This window comes from Kogia breviceps, chromosome 10, assembly GCF_026419965.1.
Source record: "Kogia breviceps isolate mKogBre1 chromosome 10, mKogBre1 haplotype 1, whole genome shotgun sequence".
In the NCBI taxonomy this organism is placed as follows: Eukaryota; Metazoa; Chordata; class Mammalia; order Artiodactyla; family Physeteridae; genus Kogia; species Kogia breviceps.
The window spans coordinates 52,099,776-52,127,089 of record NC_081319.1 but is presented as its reverse complement, the minus strand read 5'-3'; the positions used below and the strand labels follow the sequence as shown (position 1 = coordinate 52,127,089).

Sequence of the window (27,314 nt, the reverse complement as noted above, 5' to 3'; positions counted from 1 at the left end):
CAGCTGTGGCTCGCGGGCTCTAGAGCGCAGGACCAGCAGTTGTGGCGCACGGGCTTAGCTGCTCCGCAGCATGTGGGATCTTCCTGGACCAGGGCTCAAACCCATGTCCCCTGCATTGGCAGGCGGATTCTCAACCACTGTGCCACCAGGGAATACCCCAAATTTACTCTTTAACACACTCAAAGAACTCAATTTTGAAGAAGGACCCACAGCCACCATCTTTAGAACAGAGCAGCACTACTTACTTTACTGCCAGTGAGCTGACTGAGATGTGGTTTTAGTTCATCACCAATTACCGCATGAACAGCTACCAGGCAGAAGACACAAGCTTTCCGAACACTGCTCTCCGAATTATCATAACCCTGGGAAGAAAAGTCCTTGTTAGCACTCCTGAAGGATCTGAGGAAAGTACCATTCCACAGAGACAGAAGTGCAACTCAAAGAGGAGATCCCACGTGTGCTGAGGAGACAGATTTTTACTGACTGGACAAAGTTAATTTCTCACCTTTTCAGGCAGAGACGTGCCCTTCCCTCCTCCACCTCCCCTTCGGCACCCCCACTCCACTGTCAGCCTTCCTTATCGGGTTCTTTCTTACTTAGCTTGGAAAGTTGCAATCCTCTGACTCTGGGGCTGGCCCTCTGCCAATCCACCCTGCCAAAGTCTCTGAATTAACCTTCCTAAAGCATTCAGCTGTAGTGAATTCAACAGCTCCTCACTATTGAATAAAACCTAAACTCCTTGGCCTAGCAGTCAAGGTACTCCTGTAATCCAGGCTGAATTAAGCTTAACATCTGGCCCATCCCTACCATTACTCTAAGTTATTCATCCAACAAACATTTATTCAGTACTCACTATATGTACGACACACACCTATTATGTATATTCTGTTCTTAGCACCAAAGCACAGATAAGAAAGGAAAAGATTTGGATCTTATCTTCAAGGACCTCACAATTTAGTAGTATTCGGCTTAGAACAGAGTCACAAAGGTAATACTATAGAAGCACAAAGAAATGAATGATTAACTCTCTTCAGTAGGGATCTTAATATACATACTATGTAATATTAGTCATTCAAATTACATTATAGAATATTATTTATTGGATGGAAAAAGTTCACAATCTATGATTAAGTTAAGCAAAGCATGTTACAAGATATGATCCCATTTTTAAAAAGCATTTATATGTATGGGTTTGTATGCATAGAAAAAAACCACATTAAATGGTAAGTTACCATGCTAAATGGTAAGTTTTATGTTATGTATATTCTACCACACACACACAGAGCTAATTACGGAAAGCCTTTGCTCCGAACACCTAAGACAGCAGGAAGGCTTGGTCATGCCACTAGTGTTGCCTGGCAAGTGCCTCAAATAACTGAGTCCCAAATGTATCACACATAGCTTATTCCTCCAAGCTTTGCTGCTTACCTGTATTAGGCCTGGCATAATCTCTGGCAAAAGCAGGTTAAGGGTTTCCTTGGAAACTCTCTCTATCACTTTTGTTTGCATTTTGATTGCAGCCAGATTAATTGGGTAATCTGCAGTTTGGATGATGGGACAAAGCACTTTGATGCACTGCTCCGGACTGATTGAAGTGGCCAACACTGACGCAGCTTCCTCAGCAGATCTCACCACCTAAAACAAAGAGGTCAACATTTAGCAGGGAAGTAATTTTGTAGAACTTATACTGTGACCTGGATGTATACACTTCATGAAATATGTCCTAGGACATGATATCTGGGATTTTCTTTGAAAACACTAAACAAACAAACATAAAAGATGAGGGTACAGATAAAACAGGTTTGGTAAAATGTTGATAACTGTTGAAGCTAGAAGATGGAAACATGGTGCTTTTTTACATCATTCTTCCTTCACTTGTGTTCTCTTAATGTTGGCTTGATTCAGTGATTAAAAGCAACTTTAACATGATATTGTGGTCTAGTTCTGCAGGGGAGTGGAGGCTCTGTCCAACTAGACTACACTGGGACTGGAGTCCTCTGCATCAGCCACGCTGAGACCCTGCTCATTGTTAGGACCCTCAACTCCAGGAGGGCTTGTGCCTTTTATCACGTTATTAATAAAATAAAATAAAAATCATTTCATTAATATGTTTTCAAGTTAACAGGCTATTTCCCCTACTGTTCATAATGATTTTCTTTCCTTCTGTATTGGACTTGGGGAGGGTAAAACACTGGTTCTGCAATGAAGAGAAGAAACAGTTATCTATATTTTTATTGGAATCTGTAATCTCTAAAGATGGTCTTGAAAACATGTAAAAATTATTGCTTTTGCTGCTACTTTGGTATTGTCTCATTTGTGCTCTCAATCTGTGAGAGGTACTTAGAAAGGTATAGTGGAAAATACACTGCAAGTCAGAAGACCTAGGGCTAATTTCAGCTCTAACAGCTTAAGAATGTCAATTTTATCTTTGGTAAAAACTGGTATGCTACAAGGCCTTATTTAGGTCAGAAGGTGGATAACTAAAGTACAAATATGACATAGTTTTTTTAAGCCTTCAGCAAGATGCTACAGATGTACCACTACTAAACACCAAGTGGATTTAAAAAAAAATCGGATTAAAAATCCAGGTAGATTTAAAAGTTATGGCTCACTCTCCTATAAGATTCACAGTCACAGCTTCTGAAAAGTGAATTACCCAGAGGGTTTCGAATTTTTCATATCCTCACTAACATTTCTTAGTATCGTTCTTCATCATGTGTGTGAAGTGTGGTATTTCATTGTGGTTTTAGCTGCATTTCCCTAAAGACTAATGAGGGTGAGAATCCTTTTATGTGCTTATTGGCCATCCGTATATCTTCTTTGAAGAAATGTCGACTCAGATCCTTTGCTCGTTGAAAAACTGAGTTATTTACCTTTTCATTGTTGAGTTATGAGAGTTCTTTATATATTATGGTGGTTAGTCTCTTATCAGACATGATTTGCAAAAATTTTCTCCTTTGTTATGGGTTGTCTTTTCACTTTCCTGAGGGCATCCTTTGAAGCACAGAAGTTTTTAATTTTGATAAAGTTCAATTTACTCTTTTTTTCGTTGGTGATTATTTCTGCTTTTGGTATTGTATCTAAGAAACTATTGCCTAACCCAAGGTAACAAAGATTCACACCTATGCTTTCTTCTGAGAGTTTTACAGTTTTAAATCTTATATTTAACTTTAATCTATTTTGTCTCACTGCTGTTTTAACTTTTTTTGACTTGTCTTTTGCTTATGTATTGCTCTGATGCTTTCTCTTAGAGTTGCAGTCCCTATTTGAAACTTGCTTTTCTAATTATTTTAATAAAAGTCCTTATGATTATCTCAACTCACTGATTATCCCATCAGTGTCATTGGTCATGATGGGGATATCCTGACTATAATGTAGCAAGACAGGTTTACAGGACTCTTTCAGGAAAGCTGTCCTCATTGTTTTACTGAGTAAACTTTTAACAGACATCTAGCTCCTACAGGCAATTTACCACTTTAAAATAACAATGATTCTTATCTTCATTAGTTATTTTAAAAAACCAAATTCTTATTGGTAAATGGAAAGTGAAGTTAAGATTGGTGAACTCTAAATGGAAATCTAAAAGTGAATTACAGGAGAAAATGAAATCAGATAAATTATATCCTAGACCTCACCTATTTTAGGTAAAAGGCCATGGTATCAATATAATTCGTTAAACAGAAAAGATTATATGTTTGCTTCTCAATCAGATACTACCTTGAACATTAAGAAAATGCTTGCTAAGAGTACTTTCAAACAACGTTTGTATGTTTCATGTAATAATATCAGAAGTACTGTCAGGTCACTTACCTCCTTATGAGGATCTTTATGTGCTTCCAGTGTTTTCATGACAGTCAGTTCTGCATAGTTTTTAAATCTTGCTGGTTGATGCCTTAGGATTTCTCTTAAAACCTTTAATGCCAAAGCCCTGATTGTAGGCTAAGAAGAAATATTTTAATGTTTTTAATATTTTGGGTTGTAGACGATCTTTACATTTTCCATTTCTGTAACTTAAGGCTCTTAATATGGGTTGGGGGAATTGTAGACAACTGCATAAAATATGCAGTATACTATACAATTAAGTTTTCACATCTCTGGTTGAAAACTAATACTTCTTAAAGAAACCAAGAACCACTACATTCTGTTAAAAAGGAAGTTTTACTTTTGAACGACTAATTCAAATATGCAAAAAAAAGTACTCTCCTACAAAAATTTTGTCAGCAACCTTTCATTTTCCCTGTTGTCAACTGTTGAAAATCATTGAGCTGCTTGGTTGGGAAGAAAAAGTACTTTACAGTGAAAATTTCAGGCAGAAAGAAGCAGCAGAAAAGACTCATTTTCCCAATTTCCAAATCTGTGTAGCACTTGATTAATAGGCAATGACAGGCAATCCAAGACAGGAAAAACAGGCTATTGTTTACATATTCTGCCATTTTACCTCTTTATCCCCAAGGGTTTCAAGCAATAAAAGTAATATTGTTTTGAAGTGTTCATCCCAAACACTGAAAGATTCTTCCTGTGTCAGTTTCATGAGTTCATAGAGGGCGATTTTTCTTTCTTCTACACGTTCATTATGGTTAGACAACTCCTTCAATAACTCTGCAACCAGGTCAGAATGGTCTAGGGAAAGATCTGTCATAAGGACATGATGTTAATTCTGTAACTTTATAGGTCAACTTTCACAAGTATGGGGATGACAACGTTATAACATCATGAAACACAAACAGAGAGTTGCTTGTAAAAAAAAAACCCAAAGACAAACAAAAATGACCAAGTAATATTCTTTTCCATCTGTCATCCCCAAAACCTCAATACTAGTTTAAAACCATTTATCATAAAAATTCACAGGAGAATTGTATAATGAAGCCCCGTGTACCCATCACCCAGATTTAAAAATTATTAAGATTTTACCATTCTTACATCATCTTCGTACCCCCCCCAACTTTTCTTCTGAAAAATTTTTAGCAAATCCCAAATGTATCATTTCATCCTTACACACTTCAGCATGTACTTCTATGTTGTCATGCCAGGAGGCTTACAGTGTCTGGGTACTCAATTTTCAGTGATACTAATAAATGATCACTGGATTTAACTGGTAACAACTTGATCCCACTATTGTAAAGTTCCATCAACCTTTTAACTAATGATTTCACCCACTGATGTTGCTGAATCAATTATTTTATTAGGAGTTAAAAATGGGTTGGAATTCTTTTGAGAGAGTGAGTTTATCAATTAGAGCTATTTTGATTGCCCTGAAATACAGTTTGATAGAAAAGGCAGAATACCTAATATATTTCCCTTTAAATTTCTGAGTCAAGAGTTGGGCCCAGTGGTTATCAAGGAGTTTTCATTTGTTTTTGCTTTTTTTTTTTAAAGTATAATTATAAACTCATGAATTTTATGAATGTTAAAGGACAAATTGTTAATTTTTCAAAGTCATCAGATAATGCTTTGAGAAATCTTTGTAGGAAAGACAGTTAAATCCAAAAGTTCACATCAGAACATTAAAAAAATACCAGAGTTCTTCCTAAATTCTTTTGATGATAAAATACATGATAAATTCTGGTTTGAGGGACTTGGGCAGGCATTTGCTTGAGCTTGTGCCAGAGATTCTTTTCCCTTCTCACTCATTCTCTGGAATAAAATAATCATAGAACATGGTGCCTGAGCCTAGAAGGTACACCTGGGGTCACTCCCTCTCCCAAGTCTCCAGGAAAGACAGCTAACACTGTGGAGCTGTATTCTCTGTAGCTTCACTTGGCATGAGTATGCTGGCCTTTTGGAGAGGGTTGCTGCCTACAAAAGGAAACACTCAAGAGGAAAGAGCACTTTTCCCAAAAATGAACCTTGAGGTTGTAGTTTGCCAGATGGTTCACAACTGGTTCATAAAAACAGAAGCTACTGTGCCTCATCCTGCCAGCTAGTTAGCCACTGACCTAGAGACACCAATGGCCTGACATTATAGGTCTCAGGGAACCCACAACTACAAGTAGGGAAAGAAAAGTTATATTTCACTTAAGAGGATTCAGAAACCTGAGGAAAGGAAATCAAGCTGAACTACTAGAACAGATGACTTCTACTGGAATAAAACCAACAGATGATAGGGAAGGGAAATTGAACCAAAATGCAATGACAATATTCACTGCCTATAAAAAAGGAAGTTTGGGCCTTCCCTGGTGGTGCAGTGGTTGAGAGTCCGCCTGCCGATGCAGGGGACACGGGTTCGTGCCCTGGTCTGGGAGGATCCCACATGCCGTGGAGCGGCTGGGCCCGTGAGCTATGGCCGCTGAGCCTGTGCGTCCGGAGCCTGTGCTCCACAATGGGAGAGGCCACAATAGTGAGAGGCCCACGTACCACAAAAAAAAAAAAAAAAAAAAGGAAGTTTGTTAGGACAACTTTCATGGAACTATAATAAGAGCACAAAGAACTTCTGGTTCCCATACACTCATACACAGAGCACAAAATGTGATTACTGAATTTAAAAACTTGAGATAATCTAGAAAGAATGATCACTGAGGAGAACTAAATTAGGGTTTTGGAAGATCAGGAAGAACCTCTGCAAAATGCAGAGCAAAACCATGAAAAATAAGAAATTTGAGTTCAAAGATCTTAACTTGGAGAATAAAAACTGTATTATAATAATCTCATTTGTATAGACCAACATTAGAACAATATTGCTGGCTTAACAGGAACTACTGCAGCAGGATCAATGCATCTCTATAAACCGCTCAAAAATCACTCCTGTGAAGTTTCATTATCAGACTTTCAAAGATGTCATAAAATCATTCTGATAAGAGTATTATTTTATTTCAGCTGAATAAAGGGAAATCTCAAGAAAATGCTTTGTTTCAAAGGAACTCAGTTCTCTTCTTCATGAATATAGGCTTTGTAATTACTCTAGAAGATAATTAGAAATGACTTGTCATATAATGGTCTGGACAGATGACTGACTGAGAGGAAAATAACTTCTGCCAAAGAAAGCACATAAATTATTTGTTAAAAAACTGAACTATTTATATCATACAAATGAGATAAACCTAACATACTGAATTAATTAAGATAAAGTAGAATCAACTATATTTCCTCTTCTGACACACAGAAGCATTGTTGTTCTGTGAAAAGAACACGGGCTCTGGAGTCTCACCAAGCCTCTGCCCCTTAGCCTTTGTGTGATAGGAGCACGCTCTCAATTATTGTGGAGGCTGGGTTTTCTTATCAGTAAAATGGGAAAATAGCACGCACCTCCTAGGGTCATGGTGAGGACCTGGGCCTGAAATATGAGTCTCCCTTGAATAACAGTATCATCCTCACTAGAAGTAGTACATATTCTGGAATATTATAGTCCCCGGTAAACTTTACAAAGGTCACAATTAGAACTGGCCATTAGTGGGTTTGACTTGTTAGTTTTGATAAATGTATCACTAATGTGTGTATCTGTCTGTAATATGTACAGACACATCTGAGTAAGATGTGTCTTACAGATACTAAGAGATAATAAGTCTCAGAATTTTAAAACAAATTCCTACTTGAACAAAATAATTATCTCCTGACAAAAGTTTTATATTTTAAAAACAAAATAAGGAGAAATTTTACTTGGGGGCAGGGCATAAAAGAAAAATCAAAACAGCAAAATGGAGGTTGATACATTAAAAAAGATAATGTCAGCAATGTTTACAATAAAATAATGTCAAATATGGTCTTCCCCACCTCAAATTTAAAAAAGAAAATAGAGAGTAAATGAAAACAATTGCTATATGAAGCTTGGAACAACTACTATTTTGGTGTAACTGAAGGCTTATCTACCTTCAAATGTTTCAGAAGTCAATCAAGTATTATGCTGTGAAGAAATAACATTCTCCAGTTCAAAAATATTCTACCCAGTTAGGTTTCAGTTATATAATTTCCAAAGATATTTTCCTTTAACAAATGAGAAATATATGATCCTTAGTAAAGGAGAAGAGAATTAGACAATAAGGGGGTGATCTTGCTAAGCTGTCATAATTTTGGCTTTGTGGTACTTGTGATATATCAAGCCTCAACATGAGAAGCTGGTAAAAACACAATTCCTCAATCTCATAAAATGAAGATATTTTTCCATTTATCAAAATTACAGGCCTAGGGACAGATTCCCAGGCAGAGTACGGATGGTTTCCACACGTAAGAGTGGGAAAGATAGGGTTTCAGAGCTCAGCTAGAACAAGAAGTGTGTCCACATGTAGTGGCAACTAGGTGTGATGTGTCAGAGCCCAAGCAGAATGGCATGGAGGCCAAGGAAGCTGAGGGTGGAATGGTAGAGCCCAGCAGGGTGGGGAGTGCATCCGCGCAGGTGAGGAGGTGGTGGCAGAGATGGAGAACTGGCTGCACACAGGAGGACTGATCAAATAAGTAAGTATATTCAAGATAACGGAAGTCAGGTTTCTCACAGGGAGTTATTAATATGGAAAGGGAGAAACTAAAATTAATCTCATGGTGCTAGACTAGAATTGGAGTTATTGCTATAAACACATAGCTTTTGACAGATACAGCAATAGATATAAATCAGCGTGCATGCGTGTATACACATGCACGTGCACACCCAAACACACACACTCCCTAGCTCTAGTCACTTAGAGGTCTGGGGAGTAGTGATGTCCCACCAGCAGTGAGTACACCTAGTGCCCAGACTTTAGTGTTTAAAGACCATTTTCTGTTAAAAGAAACCAAGGATCGATCCTTGGAGAAATGGTTGATTCCAGGACTGAAGCAAGGACAGTATAAGATTTTACTGTGTCAGAATGTAAGAATGGGGACATGTTAAAAGGACACAAAAGCCAGCTTGAATGGGATCCTGATGGTCAAATTAAGGACAATTTGAGCATCAAAATAAATAATGACAGTTAAACATTATAGCCCATTGAATACAACAGGAAACTATGTGTCTGTACAGTTATAAATATTTATTTTTTTAAAATAAATAAAATTTAAGTTTAATGAAGAACAGGATATTTACAGTTTTAAAGTACCTCTCCACAAAACACTTAGTAATTACAAAATGAGTAACTTCATAGTGGAGAAGCCTGTTAGCAGCACCATAATCAAGTGATCAAAATTACATCACCAATCTTGGGGCAAAGGGAAATCATGTGTTAGTTGAAGGACGCACTGACACTTCTGTGATACTGATGCCAAGAGTACAAAAAAATCTGAATCCAATCATAAGAAAACATCAGACAAACCTAAATTGAGGAAAATGCTACAAAATAACTGGTCTTTAACCATCAAAAGTGCCACGGTCATGAAAGCCAAGAAAAGACTGAACACTGAAGGAGATGTGATGATTAAATGCAACATGACATTCTGAACTGGATACTCCACTATAAGATATTATCGGGACAAGTGGAAAAACTCTAAGGATGGGTAGTTGTTAATGTAGCACTGATAATTCCCTGACTTTGATGAATATATTGTAATTACACAGGAGACTGTCTTTGTTTATAGAAAGTATGTCCCAGTATTTGAAGTGATGGAGCGTCAGTTTGGCAACTTACTCTCAGATGGTTCAAGAAAAAGTTCCTTCTACTGTACTCCCAACTTTTAAGCTTTTGACTATTTTGAAATAATACTTAAAAAAACCCCCTACATATATATATATATATATATATATATATATATAGTGTATATATATGTGAGATATACATATAGCGGAGCCAAAGCAAGAAATGTCAGTTGTGACCTCTGTGCATAAATAATTTAAAACCAATTTAAATTAAGCTGCTAAAGCTAGGTCTCAATCACCAGGATGTTGCTACTACGCAGGGTTCCAAGGGCACTTTGCTGCTAGGTCCAATTCACACACTTCTGTTATGCTGCTATCATGACTAAACCTCAAGAGCATAGTCAACTATTTATGATAGATTAAAATACACCAAAGTGCATAATTGTGGTGATTTTATAGATTCTTATGTAATTTAGACAGTTTGGTATGTTGTCATAATTTTGCCTTTGTGATATATGTGATATATTAAGTCCCTTAACATGACATGTTGGCCAAAATATGATTCATTGACCTCATTAGTAATCAAAGAAATTCAGAAGTGAAGATATTTTTCTATTCATCAAAATAAGAAAAATTTAAAAATAATCTGGTATCTAATTTCTAGTCTTCCTAACAATTAAGGAAATGTTCATTAGGATGACCTATTTTATATCCATCACAATGACAAAAAATAAAAAAACTTAAACATTCTGGGTTGGTGAGGAAATCAGTACTACTTAAACTGGCCAAGTGTTTTGAGTTGGTAATTGGTAGTAACTTTCAAAACAAACTTACAGATATCCCTTAATTGGGCAATTCTATCCCTAGAAATCTCTTAGAATTACCTGTATGTGTACATAAATTTTATGCAGAAATATGTTCACTGACAGCAACACTGAGGGAATAAAGGGAAAATTAGAAATTACCTAAGTATGAAATCATGAAAGTGTTGAGGGGGAGACTTTCAAGTTTATTTACATAAAGTTATATATTACTATACATTACTTAGTTAAGAAAAGAATTAATGGATCATGTAATTTGTAGAGGAAAAGAATGTAACTCCTTACTGTTAAAAATAAGTAAAACATTTACAGTGTTTTGTACTTTACAGTCAGTTCTTATACACCTTATCCAAACCTTACTGCGTACTGTGATCAGAAGGGCAGGTAACATAGCATCTCCAGCCTAGGGACAAGTGAGATTCAGGAAGGTCAACCAACTTCCCAGGTGATGCAGCATAGTGTCAGAGCTTAGACCTAAGTCAACTCCAAATCTTAATGGTAGCTTTTCCCATATTTGGTTCTTGAATGTATCTTATTAAAGAGTGTATGACTTCACACTCAAAAGGCTATTGTAAAGAATGGGTATCCTTTCAAAGGGTTTTGTCATTGTGGTATTAAAAATTAATAACTAAATGAAATGTGTCTAGAGATAGACTAAATTTATAAGCTACAACTAGTTTCAGTTGTTTCTGGGAGGTCACTGAGGTTTTCTTGATTTCAAGGATGATATTAGGATGGTTAATCTGCCTCTTATTCAGGGTCAGAAAACCACCAAACCACTAGAAATGAGCTCCTAGAAGATAGGAGAGAACGTTCCCACCCCCAAAGATCCTTACTTTTTAGGGAGTTACAATAAAAAAGCATGCATATTTTGTTTGCTTCGTTGATTACCAGTCCTCCAAAACACAGACAGTAGCAGCAGGACCCAGGACATACCATCAGGAAACTGGTCAGCATCATCATCAAACATGGCTTCCTTGAGGGCAGACTTATTGAAGGGACTGATGCTATCTGAGTAGTTATATGGATTATAGTCTCGAGAGCGTGGAGAGGAGTGAGCAGGCATCGAATGGAGCAATGAAGCTTTATTATCAAGGGCTGTTTGGCTTGAGTCAGTAGCATCACCTCCTGCTCTTGGGTCAGACATCCCAGGACCGCCACAGGTCTATTAATGGGAAGGGGAAGGCAGAGCAAATTAACTCCTTTTTAAATCTCTTTGAAATTCTAAAAAGATATTTCCCTACTGCTTCAAAAGCTATTTTAAAAAGGTAACAATAACCAGCCAAAAAAAAATTAAGTAATGGAAATCAACATGATGAGTTAAAACTTACATGCAAAAAGTCACAGTTTATAGAAGAGATGTAAAGAAACCACAGCCATAAGGGCAAATAAGAACTGTAAAAGAATGCTGTCTCTCCTCCTAGAGAATGGACTTGAGGACAGGGGAGGGGGAAGCATCTGGGACAAAGTGAGAGAGTGTTAGTGTATATATGGACATATATACACTACCAAATGTAAAATAGATAGCTAGTGGGAAGCAGTCACATAGCACAGGGAGATCAGCTCGGTGCTTTGTGACCAGCTAGAAGGGTGGGATAGGGAGGATGGGAGGGAGGGAGATGCAAGAAGGAAGAGATATGGGGATATATGTATATGTATAACTGACTCACTTTGTTATAAAGCAGAAACTAACACACCATTGTAAAGCAATTTTTATACTCCAATAAAAATGTTAAAAAAAAAGAATGCTGTCTCCAATGATTCCTATATTTTCCTTGCCAGTGGCTTGATCAAGCAATATATACAATGTGACTAGCAACAGTTTCTCTATGCCAGTTAAAGATACAAAAGGACTTTCATTAGCAACACTTTCATTAGCAACACAGAACTAAAAGCTCCCAGATTTCATTATTAAGGTTGTAAATTATACAATGACAGTATGTCAACAAAGTATAAGAAAACCAAATTTTAAAAAGGCCTACTTAAGAAAAAATTAAAAAGTCCCAAAAGGACTGCATAACTTTTGGAAGGATGCCTGATGGAGTTCGGGTACATTAACATACTTATCAAAATATCAATTATGATCATCAATATCACCATTACCACCATCTACTGAGCAACTCTGTACTAAGTTGTTAGCTAGGTCCTTCACAAACATCCTTTAAATATTTGCTGTGCACCTATTCCATGCTAGGTATTATTCTTGGCACTGGGGATATATTCTTGAACAAACGAGAGAATGCCGTCTATCCTCATGAAGTTTACATTCTAGTGGAGGGCCAGAGACATTAAGAAAACATAATGAATGAGTAAAGTATGTGGTATGGTAGGAGGTAATTAGTGTATGGGAGGCAGTACAGTATTAAAGGGATCACAAGTGCCGAGGTGGGAGAGAGGAGGCTGAAGATTAAATAGGGTGGTCACTAAGAAGCTACTGGAGCAAAGACTTGGAGGAAGTGAAGAAACTGGCCATGGCTATCTGCAGGAAGAATGTTTAAGGCAGAGGGAATAGCCAAGACAAAGGCCCCGAGGCAAAAGCATGCCCAGCGCAGTGGTTAAGAATCTGCCTGCCATTGCAGGGAACACGGGTTCGATCCCTGGTCCGGGAAGATGCCACATGCTATGGAGCAACTAAGCCCATGCGCCACAACTACTGAGCCTGCGAGCCACAACTACTGGGCCCACGCACCACAACTACTGAAGCCCACGAGCTCTAGGGCCCGCGTGCTGCAACTACTGAAGTCCACATGCTGCAACTACTGAAGCTCACACGCCTACAGCCCGTGCTCCACAACAAGAGAAGCCACTGCAATGAGAAGCTGGTGCACCACACGAAGAGTAGCCCTCTCTCGCCACAACTAGAGAAAGCCCACGTGCAGCAACAAAGACCCAACAGAGCCAAAAAAAAAAGCATGCCCAGTAAGTTGAAGGAACAGCAAGGAAGCATGTAGCTAAAGCAGAGGAGAGTAGTAGGAGATGAGGCCAGAGAGGTAACAAGGGAAAAAAGTCTACTGTATAGATTGTGGCTTATAGTTTGAAGATGGAGTCAACAGATTTCCTGCTGGACGGAGTAGGGAGGATGAGAAAAAGAGATGGGACAAGGACAACTGTTCTGTCCAAGGTTGTTGGCTGAGCAACTAGCATTGCTATCAACTGAAATAGAAAAGAACAGTTTAGGAGGAAAGATCAGAGGTTCAAACAGGCAGCTGGATGTATGAATCTGGAAATCAGGAGAAAGGTCTGGGCTGGATGGAGCCATATGATTTATTATATGCATAATAATTTTTAAGGTATGCAGTAATATCCCTATTTTCCTTAGGAAGACATGGAGGCTTAGAAGTGATAATCTGACTAGTGAGTAAATGCCAAACTCACTTCTGCCAGAATCCACTACTTGGGCTCCTGACACTGTACCCTGATATCACTGGGGAGAAAGTCTCAATTAAGCAGTGACTCTTACTAACCTGTTACTGGTACCACAGGCAGCTTTTGGGGTAGGGAACCTCAAATACGAGTGGTAAGCAGGTTTTTGGCATCCAGTTTACTACGCTCATCTGCCATACAGGCACGGGGAGAAAAACAATAGCAGGAAAGAAGTCAGGAAGCAGAGCAGGGAGCCCTGTAGAGATTTGCTGAAGCACTGCAAAGTTCTATAATTTTGTAAACACTGAGAAAACCACAGATTCTACAGGAAATGGTGGGATAGCTTGTTCTGAGAAAAGTCTAAGCTGTGAGAGAAAAGCCTAAGAAGAAGCAGAGTAAAAAAAAAAAACTTTTTTGTATAATGGTGGGGTAACAAACTGAGCAATAATTTTCACAAATGTCAGAAAAATGGGTCATAACATTCTTAATTGGAACTGCAGAAACTGATGAAACAAATCACTATCACTACACTGAACAGGAATAAAAAAGGTTTAAACACCTTATTTTGTCCTACAAGAGCCACGTGATCTGGTCCATGTACCTATACTGGTTTTCATCCCAGTTCTCAACTGTACAAAGCTTGCTCCCATCTAAATGTCTTTGCACTTGCTACTTCTTTTATGGAATTCTTCTCTCCGAGATCTTGTATGACTTTATTTAGGTCTCAATGCAAATGTCATCTTCCCTTACAACTTAATCTAAAATAGATTCACTTTATATTCTAACCTAGAACTCCACAGTACTCATCTCTACCCAAAAATATACGAGGAACTTGAGGGCAGCAACTCTGCCCAGAACAGTGCCTGGCACATGGTAGATACTCAGTAAATACTAACTGACCCCTGGAAAATTATCTTTGAAAATGACAGAAAGCAAAGTTTAAAAAGAAAACAAAATAAAAAACTCTTAATGAAAACAAGTGCAATGTAATAATGTTCAAATACTCACTGAATCGCCTTCATCTTTTTTAGAATCCCTTTTCAAAGGCTCATTCATATCTTCTTGACTGCGGAAGCTGAAATTCTGAATTGCTTCAGTGACACCTCTAAGAGAGCTATAAATATCTTCAGAATTCATATTTTCTGTGTCATAATCAAATGCACTATGAAAAAGACAACAATTAATTTTTATTTATGTATAGTTTTAAAATACAAATACATTTGAGGAGATTACACAGGATATTTATAAAGACAGGATTAGAGAATGTATATGCTTCTAAAGCATAATTAGCAAAACGAAACCTGATAGCTACACATGGCTAAAGAACATGTCCCACTGTTTGCCCATCAAGGGCAGCTTACAGTGACTCTAGAATGCACAGCCCTTAACAACTGGTTTGTCTTTTCACCTTCAAAAATGTTCTGACTAACCAGAGGCCAACAAATTACGACCCCTGAAATCTAAGAATTTTTTTTACATTTTTAAATAGTTGAGAAAAAAATCAAAACAATAACATTTCATGACACAAGAAAATTACATAAAACCCAAATTTCAGTGTCCATAAGTAAAATTTTGGAACATAGCAATGCTGATTTATTTAGCTATTATCTATGGCTATTTTCACACTATAGGAGCAGAGCTGAGTAGAGGTGACAAAGACTGCATTGCCTGCAAAGCCTAAAATATTTACAATATGGCCCTTTACAGAGAATTTGCTAACCCCTGTGGTTAACTCACAATAATGGTACTGCTTAAAGAGGAGATAAATGTATTTTACATAAATCTGTAAGAAGGCTGAGAATTTTTAACAGTGAACATAATAAGTGTTACTAATCTGAATTCTATAATCAGATTCTGAAATTCAACTGAGTCTGGAATTTAGCCATCAAAATTGTCACATATGTATAACATGGAAAAAACAGGCTAGATGATAAGTTTGCAATTGGTCTGCAGTATAATGAAGCATCTTATAATTGTAATGAATACGATGAAGCATATGTTATGGTATATGGTTAATAACAAAAATCAAGCTGGTAAGTACAAATATGACCCACTAGACAAAGTTTTTTAATTTTAAAACTTTTATTTTATTTTATTTTACTTTTTTTGGCTGCCAGGCTTGCGAGATATCTTAGTTCCCCGACAAGGGATTGAACCTGTGCCCCCTGCAGTGGAAGCGTGCTGTCCTAAGCACTGGACCGCCAGGGAATTCCCTAGGCAAAATTTTTTAAAAGGCCAGGAGATGGGAAAATAATGTTAATCCACTAATGAGTTAAGAACTTCATCTGAAATATAGCTCATGCTTGAACTGCACAAGTGTGTGAAAATTTGACATGTCTTATTAAGACTCAATCTCACAGTCACATCTTTTCCTAACTATACATATTGCCATTTTATATTTAACCTTTCCCTATTTTTTTTATTTTTACATTTTTGTCTATAAGGTTAATTTTTTCTTCTATTTTTAGAGGTGGCCGGCCAATATTAGATCTAAATATTCATCATTATAACTTGACCTCATCACTTATATTGAGTATCATAATTGAAAGACACAATTGGCAATTAATGGATTTATACAGCATATCTGAGAAACATAACTATGCTTCTTTTTTTTATTTTATTATTATTATTTTTTTTGCGGTTGGCAGGCCTCTCACTGTTGTGGCCTCTCCCGTTGCGGAGCACAGGCTCCGGACGCGCAGGCTCAGCGGCCATGGCTCACGGGCCCAGCCGCTCCGCGGCGTGTGGGATCTTCCCAGACCAGGGCACGAACCCGTGTCCCCTGCATCGGCAGGCGGACTCTCAACCACTGCGCCACCAGGGAAGCCCTAACTATGCTTCTTAATGCAACAAGCAGTAATTTCCAAAAGCTGTGTCCCTAAGTTTTCCTGTCACTTACAAAAAACAGTTCCATATCCTATACATTATTATCATCTAAAGGGTTAGTTTTGGAATAAACTTAACATTTTTTGCTAAGTTTCTGTGTGTCTAAGACCTTTCAAGTTGAGTAGAAATCAACTGGAATTATATTAATGTCTGTTTTTCCAAGAATGGGGAATCTGCAAATACAAACCATGATGGAAAATAACCCTTTTATTACCTTGGAGATAAAGTATTCTGTGACGTGTTGGTAGGAGAAGTGAGAGGACTGGACCAGTTGGCTGGTGACCGTGGTGTTGGTCTTGTCAAAGGACTCCCCATGGAACCCTGATGGACGGAGTCAAATAAACATTAACATATGACAGGTAGTTTAACCAAAAGGCTCTTCCGGAAGCCATACAATCAAGATGTTGAACAACATGAGAAAGCCATACTTATAGGTCATTATTTTAAATATTCATGTACTTATCTCTAGTTTCTGTGGGAAAAAACTTTCTTCCCATTCAGAAATCTAGCTCTTTAAGCCTTTTTATTTTTCTCCTCACAGACTTCCTTCTCTCAAATATTACCACAATATCTTTTTCCTCAAAGATTAAACAAGATCCCAAATTAACAATTTTAAATTAGCTCCCTGCTCTGAGCCAATTTTCCTTCCTCCAACCGTTACGAATGCTCAAATTCTGTTCCCTCTTGAGTTTGATTTACAAATGATTTTTACAAAGACACCAAAGGAATAGAATCTGGTCATGTTAGTAATTTACCTATCTCTTAAAATATAACGAAACAATACTTTCTCCTTTTATTTTCAAAAATTTTTTAATTTTTATTTTTTTGCCATACCGCACAGCTTGTGGGATCTTGGTTCTCTGACCAGGGATCGAACCCAGGCCCTCAGCAGTGGATGTGAAGAGTTCTCAACACTGGACCACCAGGGAATTCCCCCTTCTTTTAAAAAAACTGACTTTGGTCCCAAGAAATTGTTCTCAGATTGTTCTCCCCCTTAAACATTACCTTAATCCTGCCATAAGTGCATCTACTTTCTCCTTTATCCATTAGCAAAGGTATCGCTCTCTTTGTCTTTTTAAAACTTAAGTTCAATTCTTCATGCATATTATGTAAATGGTTTGATATCATTTAGATATAACACTAATGTTTCATTTACTCAGATCTTACTTCTCCAAAACAAAATCCTGTGTTATCCAACCACCTATGGGCTGACAAGCCTGTTATTATTAAATGTGAACAATATCCTTTAAAGTACTACCCTCCTCGGGCCTTATTTGTTATTCCTGGAATAAGTCATCCTTTCTGGTCCTCAAATAAGGACTGGTTCATCTAAAGAGCATGTCCTAATTCTCATGGCTTGCAAAGCTGATGCCCTCATCTAAGTTCTGCTACATTTCACTTTCCTTGTTCATACCCTGGCCACCGTTCACCACCATCCTAACGTACACCAAATTATAATAGAAACATGATAGGCCTAAGAACTCTATTCTTTCCAGGAAAATATTTAATTCTGCTCAGAAAATGCTGCCCAATGCAGATGCAAAAATTGTACATTAGGATCAAAGTTTACTTCATGTAAAAAAAAAAAAAAAACAATTATTGTTAATCAGTCATCACATTATACAATGGCCAAGAAAATAACTGAAAAAGACCTGGGTTCCATTGCCAGTGTTTCGAAGGTGATTATGAAGAAGTTTGGTAGCACCATCCTGAAAAGTTTTTGGTAAAGCTCCTAATAACATTGTAAACTCTGGGGTATTGAGTTCAAATAAGGAAATCAGGACTGACTGCGCTGCCTAGAAAAGAAAGACATACAAGAAGCATATGAATATATTTTGGTTACTCAAAGGAGACCATTTTCTTCACTCAACATTTCTGTTCAATAGTGCAAGGCCATCTTTCCCAAGGAAAAAGATGTTCTTATATGCTTTCAAATTTCTTTGCTGGAAGAATAAAATCAAAAAATATTTGACTTACCATTTATTTTTTGAAAGTAAGACAGGAATATGAAAAGTATAACAACACGACCTAACAATCAATGGCAAAAGTCAACCAGACAGTTTCTAGGATTACTCTGTCAATATATGTTCCTACTTCAGTTTTCCTAAAAAAATTATTACAAGAAGAAAGATGGATGAAAATAAGGAACTACATCCCTAAACTATACAAAGCCCATCAAGAGCAACTTAGCACTTTAATTTTCATTTTCTCAATACAGGATTCTTTTTAAAAAAAAAATATTTATTTTTTTGGCTGCATCGGGTCTTAGTTGCAGCACGCAGGATCTTTTGTTGTGGCGTGTGGCTCTAAAGCGCATGGGCTCAGTAGCTGTGGCGTGCAGGCTCTGTAGTTGTGGTGCACAGGCTCCAGAGTGTATGGGCATTGTAGTTGCAGCATGTGGGCTCTCTAGTTGTGGCACGCAGGCCCAGTTTCCCTGAGGCATGTGGAACCCCAGTTCCCTGACCAGTGATCAACCCATGTCCCCTGCATTGGAAAGCTGATTTGCAACCACTGGACCACCAGAGAAGTCCCATTATATGATTCTTAAATTAACTAGCTGTATTTAGTCTTCTCTCAAAGCAACTAATCTTAACAAATCTACAATTCGAAGCTAAAACTAGTCTAATGTTTCTGTGGAAATGGGAACAAAGGAAGGTTACTCAGATTAGTTAAGAAAACATAAATTTCCTTTCTTCTTCTAAAGTAATCAATTGAGTTATTAAAAGCCACACTGTGAAATTCAGATTACACAGAAACTTAATTGAGAGGAGAAAGAAACCCAAATAGTTCATGATCATGACTTGTATGTAAATGTGCACATCTTGTTCAGGACCCTTTCTGACCCCACTCTATGAAAACCTAAGCGTTCCATGTTTATGACATCTAATAAACAACAGGAGGGGAATGGTGAAATTAAGTTACATTGGCACAGTGACATACTACACAACACACCCTTGAAAGATGATGTAGCTCTATACATGAAGAGATTGGGAGAGGACTATTACATACTGCTGAAGGAGAAAATTATAAAACATCTGTAACATAAGCCCATTTTGTTAAAAGCAACAACAAAGTATACACTGTGTAGGTGTGTACTCTAACATGTTAATAGCGTTTAAATAAAGCTATTTGCATTTTGAAACAAAACTTTATCATCTTGTGTCTTTTTGGAACCTAAACAGTGAAAGTATCTCAAATTAATTTGAGCAAATGAATTAATAATTGTTAAGGTATATTTTATTCCACCTAGATTTTATTTTGGTGTATGAGATGCAGCTTTATTTTCTCTCTAGAGACAGACAATCCAACTGTTCCCAAACCAATGAGTGTATCCTTCCTCATGACTCAACGTGATACCGTTATCATGAACTAATCTTCTATATAAATGTGTTTCTCTGGACCCTCCTTTATATTCCATTGATCTTTGTCTATTTCTGCATCAAATAATACAGGTTTAACTCGCATGATTTAAAATGCAATAGCTTTATTTATTTTTTATTTTAATTTTTAAATTTATTTTTGGCTGCTTTGGGTCTTCATTGCTGGGCACAGGCTTTCTCTAGTTATGGTGAGCAGGGGCTACTCTTCCTTATGGTGCAAAGGCTTCTCATTGCACCATTGTGGTGGGCTCATACGATAAAGCCTAGGAATCCAATAGAGATTATGGCTCAAACTATTCCCATATATCCGAAAGGCTCTTTTTTTCCGGAGTAGTAGGTCACAATGTGTGAGATTATTCCAAAGCCAGGTAGAATTAGGATATAGACCTCAGGGTGGCCGAAGAATCAAAATAGGTGTTGGTATAGGATAGGGTCTCCCCCTCCTGCTGGATCGAAGAAGGTTGTATTTAGATTTCGATCGGTTAGCAGTATGGTGATTCCGGCTGCTAAGACGGGTAGGGACAGAAGGAGCAAGACCGCTGTGACCAGGACGGACCATACGAAGAGAGGTGTTTGATATTGAGTTATGGCAGGGGGTTTTATATTAATGATAGTTGTGATAAAGTTAATAGCCCCAAGGATTGAAGAGACACCAGCCAAATGCAGGGAAAAGATGGTCAGGTCGACGGAAGCCCCTGCATGTGCTAGGTTTCCGGCTAGAGGAGGGTAGACTGTTCAACCTGTACCTGCACCGGCCTCGACTATTGAGGATGCTATTAGTAGTAGAAATGAGGGAGGGAGTAATCAGAAGCTTATGTTGTTTATACGAGGGAATGCTATATCAGGGGCCCCGATTATTAGGGGAACTGGGCACAGGCTTTCTCTAGTTATGGTGAGCAGGGGCTACTCTTCCTTATGGTGCAAAGGCTTCTCATTGTGGTGGCTTCTCTTGTTGTGGAGCACGAGCTCTAGGCACGCGGGCTCATCAGTTGCGGCACACAGGCCCTAGAGAGTGCGGGCTTCAGTAATTGCAGCACGTGGTCTCAGCAGCTGTGGTTCACAGGCTCTAGAGCACAGATCAGTAGTTGTGGCACACGGGCTTAGTTGCTCCGTGGCATGTGGGATCTTTCTGGACCAGGGATCGAACCCGTGTCCCCTGCATTGGCAGGTGGATTCTTAACTACTGCACCACCAGGGAAGTCCCTGCAATAGCTTTAGTATATTTTGATGAAGTCCTTCATTTCTGTTGGTTTAATATCACATTTATTTTACTACCTACACTTTACATTTATTTAAAAATAAATTTTCCAGTCTTTAAATAAAAGTAACACATGGGCTTCCCTGGTGGCGCAGTGGTTGAGAATCCGCCTGCTAATGCAGGGTCGACACGGGTTCGAGCCCTGGTCTGGGAGGATCCCACATGCTGCAGAGCAACTAGGCCCGTGAGCCACAACTACTGAGCCTGCGCGTCTGGAGCCTGTGCTCCGCAACAAGAGAGGCCACGATAGTGAGAGGGCCACACACCACGATGAAGAGTGGCCCCCACTTGCCACAACTAGAGAAAGCCCTCGCACACAAACGAAGACCCAACACAGCAAAAATAAATAAATTAATAAACTCCTACCCCCAACATCTAAAAAAAAAAAAAAAGTAACACATACTCATGGATTAAAAAAAAAAAAAAAAACCTTTAGAAAAGGTTTTATAGTCCTCAATCCCCTGTTCAGCTCTCCAGAGCTCTTTGTAATGCTTGTTTTTACTGATTGTTAGGTATACATGGGCTTATATAATTATTTCTTGATTTATCAGTTAGAAACATTTTCTGGTGATTTCCTACTACATTAGATGAAAACTTAGTTTCCGTTGAATATCAGCCCTACCTCTCCCACCCTCTTCTCCCTTACACAACATAGCTAGTCCATTTTTGTCACATTAGTCAAAATAATGTTTTAAAACATAAATCAGATCATATCATTCCCTTACTTAAAACATGTCAATCAATGGTTTCTACAGTCCCATCAGTATTCTTGGTCTTGGAATATCCCCAATTCTTAATTTTGATGAAATCCAACTGATCTGTTTTTTCCTTTTGTTGTTTGTGCTTTTGGTTAGAATCCACTGCCAAATCTAAAGTCATGAAGATTTATCCCTCTTTTCTTTTAAGAGTTTTCTAGGTTTAGCTTTTACATTTAAGTCTTTGATCATTTTGTATTAATTTTTGTATATGGCATGAGGTAAGGGTTCAACTTCATTCTTCTGCATGTGGCTATTTAGTTGTCCCAGCACAATTTGTTGAAAAGACTATTATTTCCTTATTGAATGGTCTTTGCACCCCTGTCGGAAATCAATTAGCCATAAACACAGGTTTTTTTTCTGGACTCTCAATTCTATTCCACTGGTCTTTATGACTAGCCTTATGTCAGTACCACACTGTCTTGATTACTATTACTTTGTATTAGGTTCTGAAATCTGGAAGTGTAAAGTCCTCCTACTTTTTTTTTTTTTTCAAGGCTCTTCTGGCTATTAGGGGTCCCTTGGAATTCCATTATGAATTTTGGAATCAGCTTGTCAATTTCTACAAAGCCAGCTGGGAGTATGGTAAGGATTACACTGAATTTGTAGATCACTTTGGGAAGTATTGCCATCTTAAGAATATTAAGTCTTCTGATCCAAGAACATGGGATGATTTTCCATTTATTTAAATCTTCTTTAATTTCTTTCAATATTATTTCATAGTTTCTACTATACATTTAGCACTTCCTTTTAAAAATTTATCCCTATTTTAATCTTTTTAATGCTACTGTAAATGGAATTGTTTTCTTAATTTCATTTTTGGATTGTTCATTTCAAGTGTTTAGAAATACAATTGATTTTTATTTATTTATTTATTTTTTTTCCAGTACGTGGGCCTCTCACTGTTGTGGCCTCTCCCGTTGCACAGCACAGGCTCTGGACGCGCAGGTTCAGTGGCCATGGCTCACGGGCCTAGCCGCTCCACAGCATGTGGGATCTTCCTGGACCGGGGCACGAACCCACATCCCCTGAATCAGCAGGCGGACTCTCAACCACTGCGTCACCAGGGAAGCCCCGTTCTAATGGTTTTTTTTAGTGATTCTGAAGGATTTTCTATATATAAAATTGTATCATTTGCAAACAGAAATAGTTTTACTTTTCTTCCTTTCTCTCTCTCTTTTTTTCTTTTTTCTGGCCTAACTATCCTGGCTAGAAACCGGCGAACCCCGCTACAATGTTGTACAGAAATGGTGAGAGCAGACATCCATTTCTTGTTCCTGACTTTATGGAGAAAGCATCCAATCTTTCAGCATTAAGTAGCTGTGGATATTAGTAATAGCTGTAGAGGTGCCCTGTATTGGGTTTAAGAAGGTCCCTTCCCTTGATACTTTGTTTAGTTTACGATTTTTTGTTTTTGTTTTAATCATGAAAGATGTTAGATCTTGCCAGATGCCTTTTCTGTTGAGATAATCATGTGGTTTCTGTCTTTTTACTATTGATGTGGAGTACTACAATAGACTTTCAGATGTTAACCTTACATACCTGGGATAAATTACACGTGGCCTTGGTGTATAATTCTCTTTTTATATGTTGCAGAATCTGGTTTGCCAGGATTAAGAGAGTCCATATTTGTAAGAGACATTGATCTGTAGTTTTCTTTTTGTGTGTGATGTCTTTGCATTTTTTATCAAGATAAAACTGTCCTCACAGAATGAGTTGGAAAGTGTTCCTTACTCTTCTGTTTTTTAAGGAAGAGTTTGTGAAGAACTGATATTAATGCTTGGTAGACCTCACCAGTTAAACCATCTGAGCCTGGGCTGCTCTTTGTGGGTGGTTTTGTGATTACTAAATCAAACTCTTTACTTGTTCTTTTGACTTCTTGAGTCACTTTTGGCAGTTTGTGTCTTTCTAGAGATTTGTCCATTTCATCTAAGTTAACTACTTATTGGCATACAATATTGTAACATTCCTTTATAATCCTTTTTATTTCTGTAAGGTTAGTAATAATATTCCCTCTTTCATTTCTAATTCTAGTAATTTGAGTCTTCTCTTTTTTTCTGTCAATCTAGCTAAAAGTTCATCAATACTGTTGATCTTTCCAAAAAACACAACTTCTGGTTTCACTAATTTTCTCTATTGTTTTTCTATTCTCTATTTCATTAATTTCTGCTTAATCTTTATGTTTTTTGTCTTGTTTGGCTTGGTTTTAAAAATTGAAGTACAGCTGCTGTACAATATTATATGTTATAGGTGTATAATATAGTGATTCACAGTTTTTAAAGGCTATACTTCATTTATATTTACTATAAAATATTGGCTATATTCCATATTGTACAATATATCTTTGTGACTGATTTCATACCTAATAGTTGGTACCTCATAATTCCCCACTCCCATATTGCCCCTCCTGCTGGTAACCACTAGTTTGTTCTCTGTATCTGTGAATATGCTTCTTTTTTGTTATATTTAGTTTGTTATATTTTTTAGATTCCACATGTAAGTGATATCATACAGTATTTGTCTTTCTCTGTCTGACTTATTTCACTTAGTATAATGCCCTCCAAGTCCATCCATGCTGCTGCAAATGGCAAAATCCCATTCACTTTTATGGCAGAGTAGTATTCCATGGCATATATATACATCACATCTTCTTTATCCATTCACCTGTTTTTTTTTTTAAGATTATTATTTTTTTGATGTGGACCATTTTTAAAGTCTTTACTGAATTTGTTATAATATTGTTTCTGTTTTATGTCTTGGTTTTTAGGCCCTGAGCCATGTGAAATCTTAGCTCCCTGAGCACGGATCAAACCCACACCCCCTGCATTGGAAGAAGTCCTAACCACTGGACTGCCAGGGAAGGCCCTTCATTCATCTGCTGATGGACAATTAGGTTGCTTCTATCCATATCTTGGCAATTGTAATAATGCTGCTATAAACATTGGGGTGCATGTATCTTTTCAAATTATTTCAAATAATGTTTTTGTTTAATTAATTAATTTTGGGGTGCATTGGGTCTTCATTGCTGTGTGTGGGCTTTTCTCTAGTTGTGGTGAGCAGGAGCTACTCTTTGTTGCGGTGCAAAGGCTTCTCATTGTGGTGGCTTCTCTTGTTGCAGAGCATGGGTTCTAGGCACACGGGCTCAATAGTTGTGGCTCATGGGCTCCAGAGCACAGGCTCAGTAGTTGTGGCACATAGGCTTAGTTGCTCCGCGGCATGTGGGATCTTCCTGGACCAGGGCTCGAACCCATGTCCCCTGCACTGGCAGGCAGATTCTTAACCACTGTGCCATGAGGGAAGTCCCTATTCTTAGTTTTTCGAGAAACCTCCATAGTGTTTTCCACAGTGGCTGCACCAATTTACATTCCCAAAAACAGTGTATAAGAGGGTTCCCTTTTTTCCACATCCTCGTCAACATTTTTTACCTGTGTTCTTTTCGATAATAGCCATTCTGACCGGTATGAGGTGATATATCATTGTGGTTTTGATTTGCATTTCCCTGATGATTAGCGATGTTGAGCATCTTTTCCTGTGCCTGTTGGCCATCTGCATTTCCTCTCTGGAAAAATGTCTATTCAGTTCTTCTGCATATTTTTCAATTGGGCTGCTCATTTTTTTGATGTTGAGTTGTATGAGTTGTTTATAAATGTTGGATATTTATTCCTTATTGGTCATATCATTTGCAAATATTGTCTTCCATTCAATAGGTTGTCTTTTTGTTTTGTTTATGGTTTCCTTTGCTCTGCAAAAGCTTTTAAGTTTAATTAGGGCCCATTTGTTTATTTTTATTTCCTTTGCTTTAGGAGATGGATCCAAAAAAGTATTGCTGTGATTTATGTCAGAAAGTGTTCTGCCTATGTTTTCCTCTAGGACTTGTACAGTCTTACATTTAGGTCTTTAATCCATTTTTTTTTTTTTTTTTTTGCGGTACACGGGCCTCTCACGGTTGTGGCCTCTCCCGTTGCGGACGCAGGCTCCAGACGCGCAGGCCCAGTGGCCATGGCTCACCAGCCTAGCCGCTCCGCGGCATGTGGGATCTTCCCGGACCGGGGCACAAACCCGTGTCCCCTGCATCGGCAGACGGACTCTCAACCACTGCGCCACCAGTGAGGCCCGTCTTTAATCCATTTTGAGTTTATTTTTGTATATGGTGATAGAAAATATTCTAATTTCATGCTTTTACATCTAGCTGTCCAGTTTTCCCAGCACTAGTTATCGAACAGATTATCTTTTCTCCATTGTATATTCCTGGTTACTTTATCATAGGTTAATTGACTACGTGTGCATGGGTTTTATTTCTGGGCTTTCTATTCTGTTCCATTGATCTATGTGTCTGTTTTTGTGCCAGTACCATACTGTTTTGATTATTCTGGCTTTGTCAACAGAGCTAGATACAGAATACAAGAAACGAATGATTAGGGTTGAAGAGAAGTTTCAGGAAGAAGGTGAAGAGAACAGAGGAGGGTCTAGAAAGGAACTCTCCAGAAAATAAATAACCTGTTTTTGAGCATATGGAAAATCTTAGCCATGAGCATATGACAGAGATGTTGAACCTAACAACAAGTACTTAAAAAACACGTGGGGGTGGGCTTCCCTGGTGGTGCAGTGGTTGAGAGTCCGCCTGCCGGTTCAGGGGACACGGGTTCGTGTCCCCGTCCAGGAAGATCCCACATGCCGCGGAGCGGCTGAGCCTGTGAGCCATGGCCACTGAGCCTGCGCATCCGGAGCCTGTGCTCCGCAATGGGAGAGGCCACAACAGTGAGAGGCCTGCGTAACGCAAAAAATTAAAAAAAAAAAAAAAAAGTGGGGGGGAAAAAAAAGGAAAATGAAAAGGTAAATTATTAACACCAGGACAAATAAAGCTTCTGTAAGGAAGGAGGCTGTAATAAACCACTTGGTGTAGGGGTGACTACTTACACAGTCAAAATTAAATCTTTTCTATTGAGTACCAACAATTGATTCATAAGTATTTTGAAGGTTATGGGGAAAGACATAGGAAAGGATAGGGGAAAGTTAAGTCTTAATTTACGAAGGTAGACAGACATATATAATGACTAAATTTATCAATGGATCAATAAATAATGCCTAAAATTAATAAATCAAGAAACAGCACAAGCTCTTATTTGAAATATATAGGTAAATGCGTGGGGAAAGATTTGAAATATTTTGAATGGCTGTAAGATTAGAGGTTGGGAGGACTGTTTCAAAGACAGTTATCGTTAATTCTAAGTTTGAAAATTATACTCATATTAATTGGATAAAATTTAAAAGAGAAGATATATTTTTTAAAAGGTCTTTATATCACCAGATAAATAACTCTATGCTAACTGGTAACATCCTGAAAACATTAGCTTCCTTCACTGGCAATCCAAAATG

General features: G+C 37.9%; 1 protein-coding gene across 47 annotated transcripts in view; it reads right to left on the bottom strand.

The window, feature by feature from the left end:
• Nucleotides 1-27,314, bottom strand: part of CLASP2 (cytoplasmic linker associated protein 2) — a 181,024-nt gene that overhangs the window by 3,974 nt on the left and 149,736 nt on the right. For all 47 annotated transcript variants that reach the window (XM_067005787.1, XM_067005791.1, XM_067005788.1 and 44 more), the window contains 8 exons: nt 18,198-18,341; nt 16,760-16,866; nt 14,668-14,821; nt 11,233-11,461; nt 4,439-4,632; nt 3,811-3,939; nt 1,429-1,635; nt 246-362 (listed from right to left, as the gene is read on the bottom strand). In XM_067005787.1, coding sequence (XP_066861888.1) covers nt 246-362; nt 1,429-1,635; nt 3,811-3,939; nt 4,439-4,632; nt 11,233-11,461; nt 14,668-14,821; nt 16,760-16,866; nt 18,198-18,341 — 1,281 coding nt within the window. The remainder of the gene's footprint in view (nt 1-245; nt 363-1,428; nt 1,636-3,810; nt 3,940-4,438; nt 4,633-11,232; nt 11,462-14,667; nt 14,822-16,759; nt 16,867-18,197; nt 18,342-27,314) is intronic.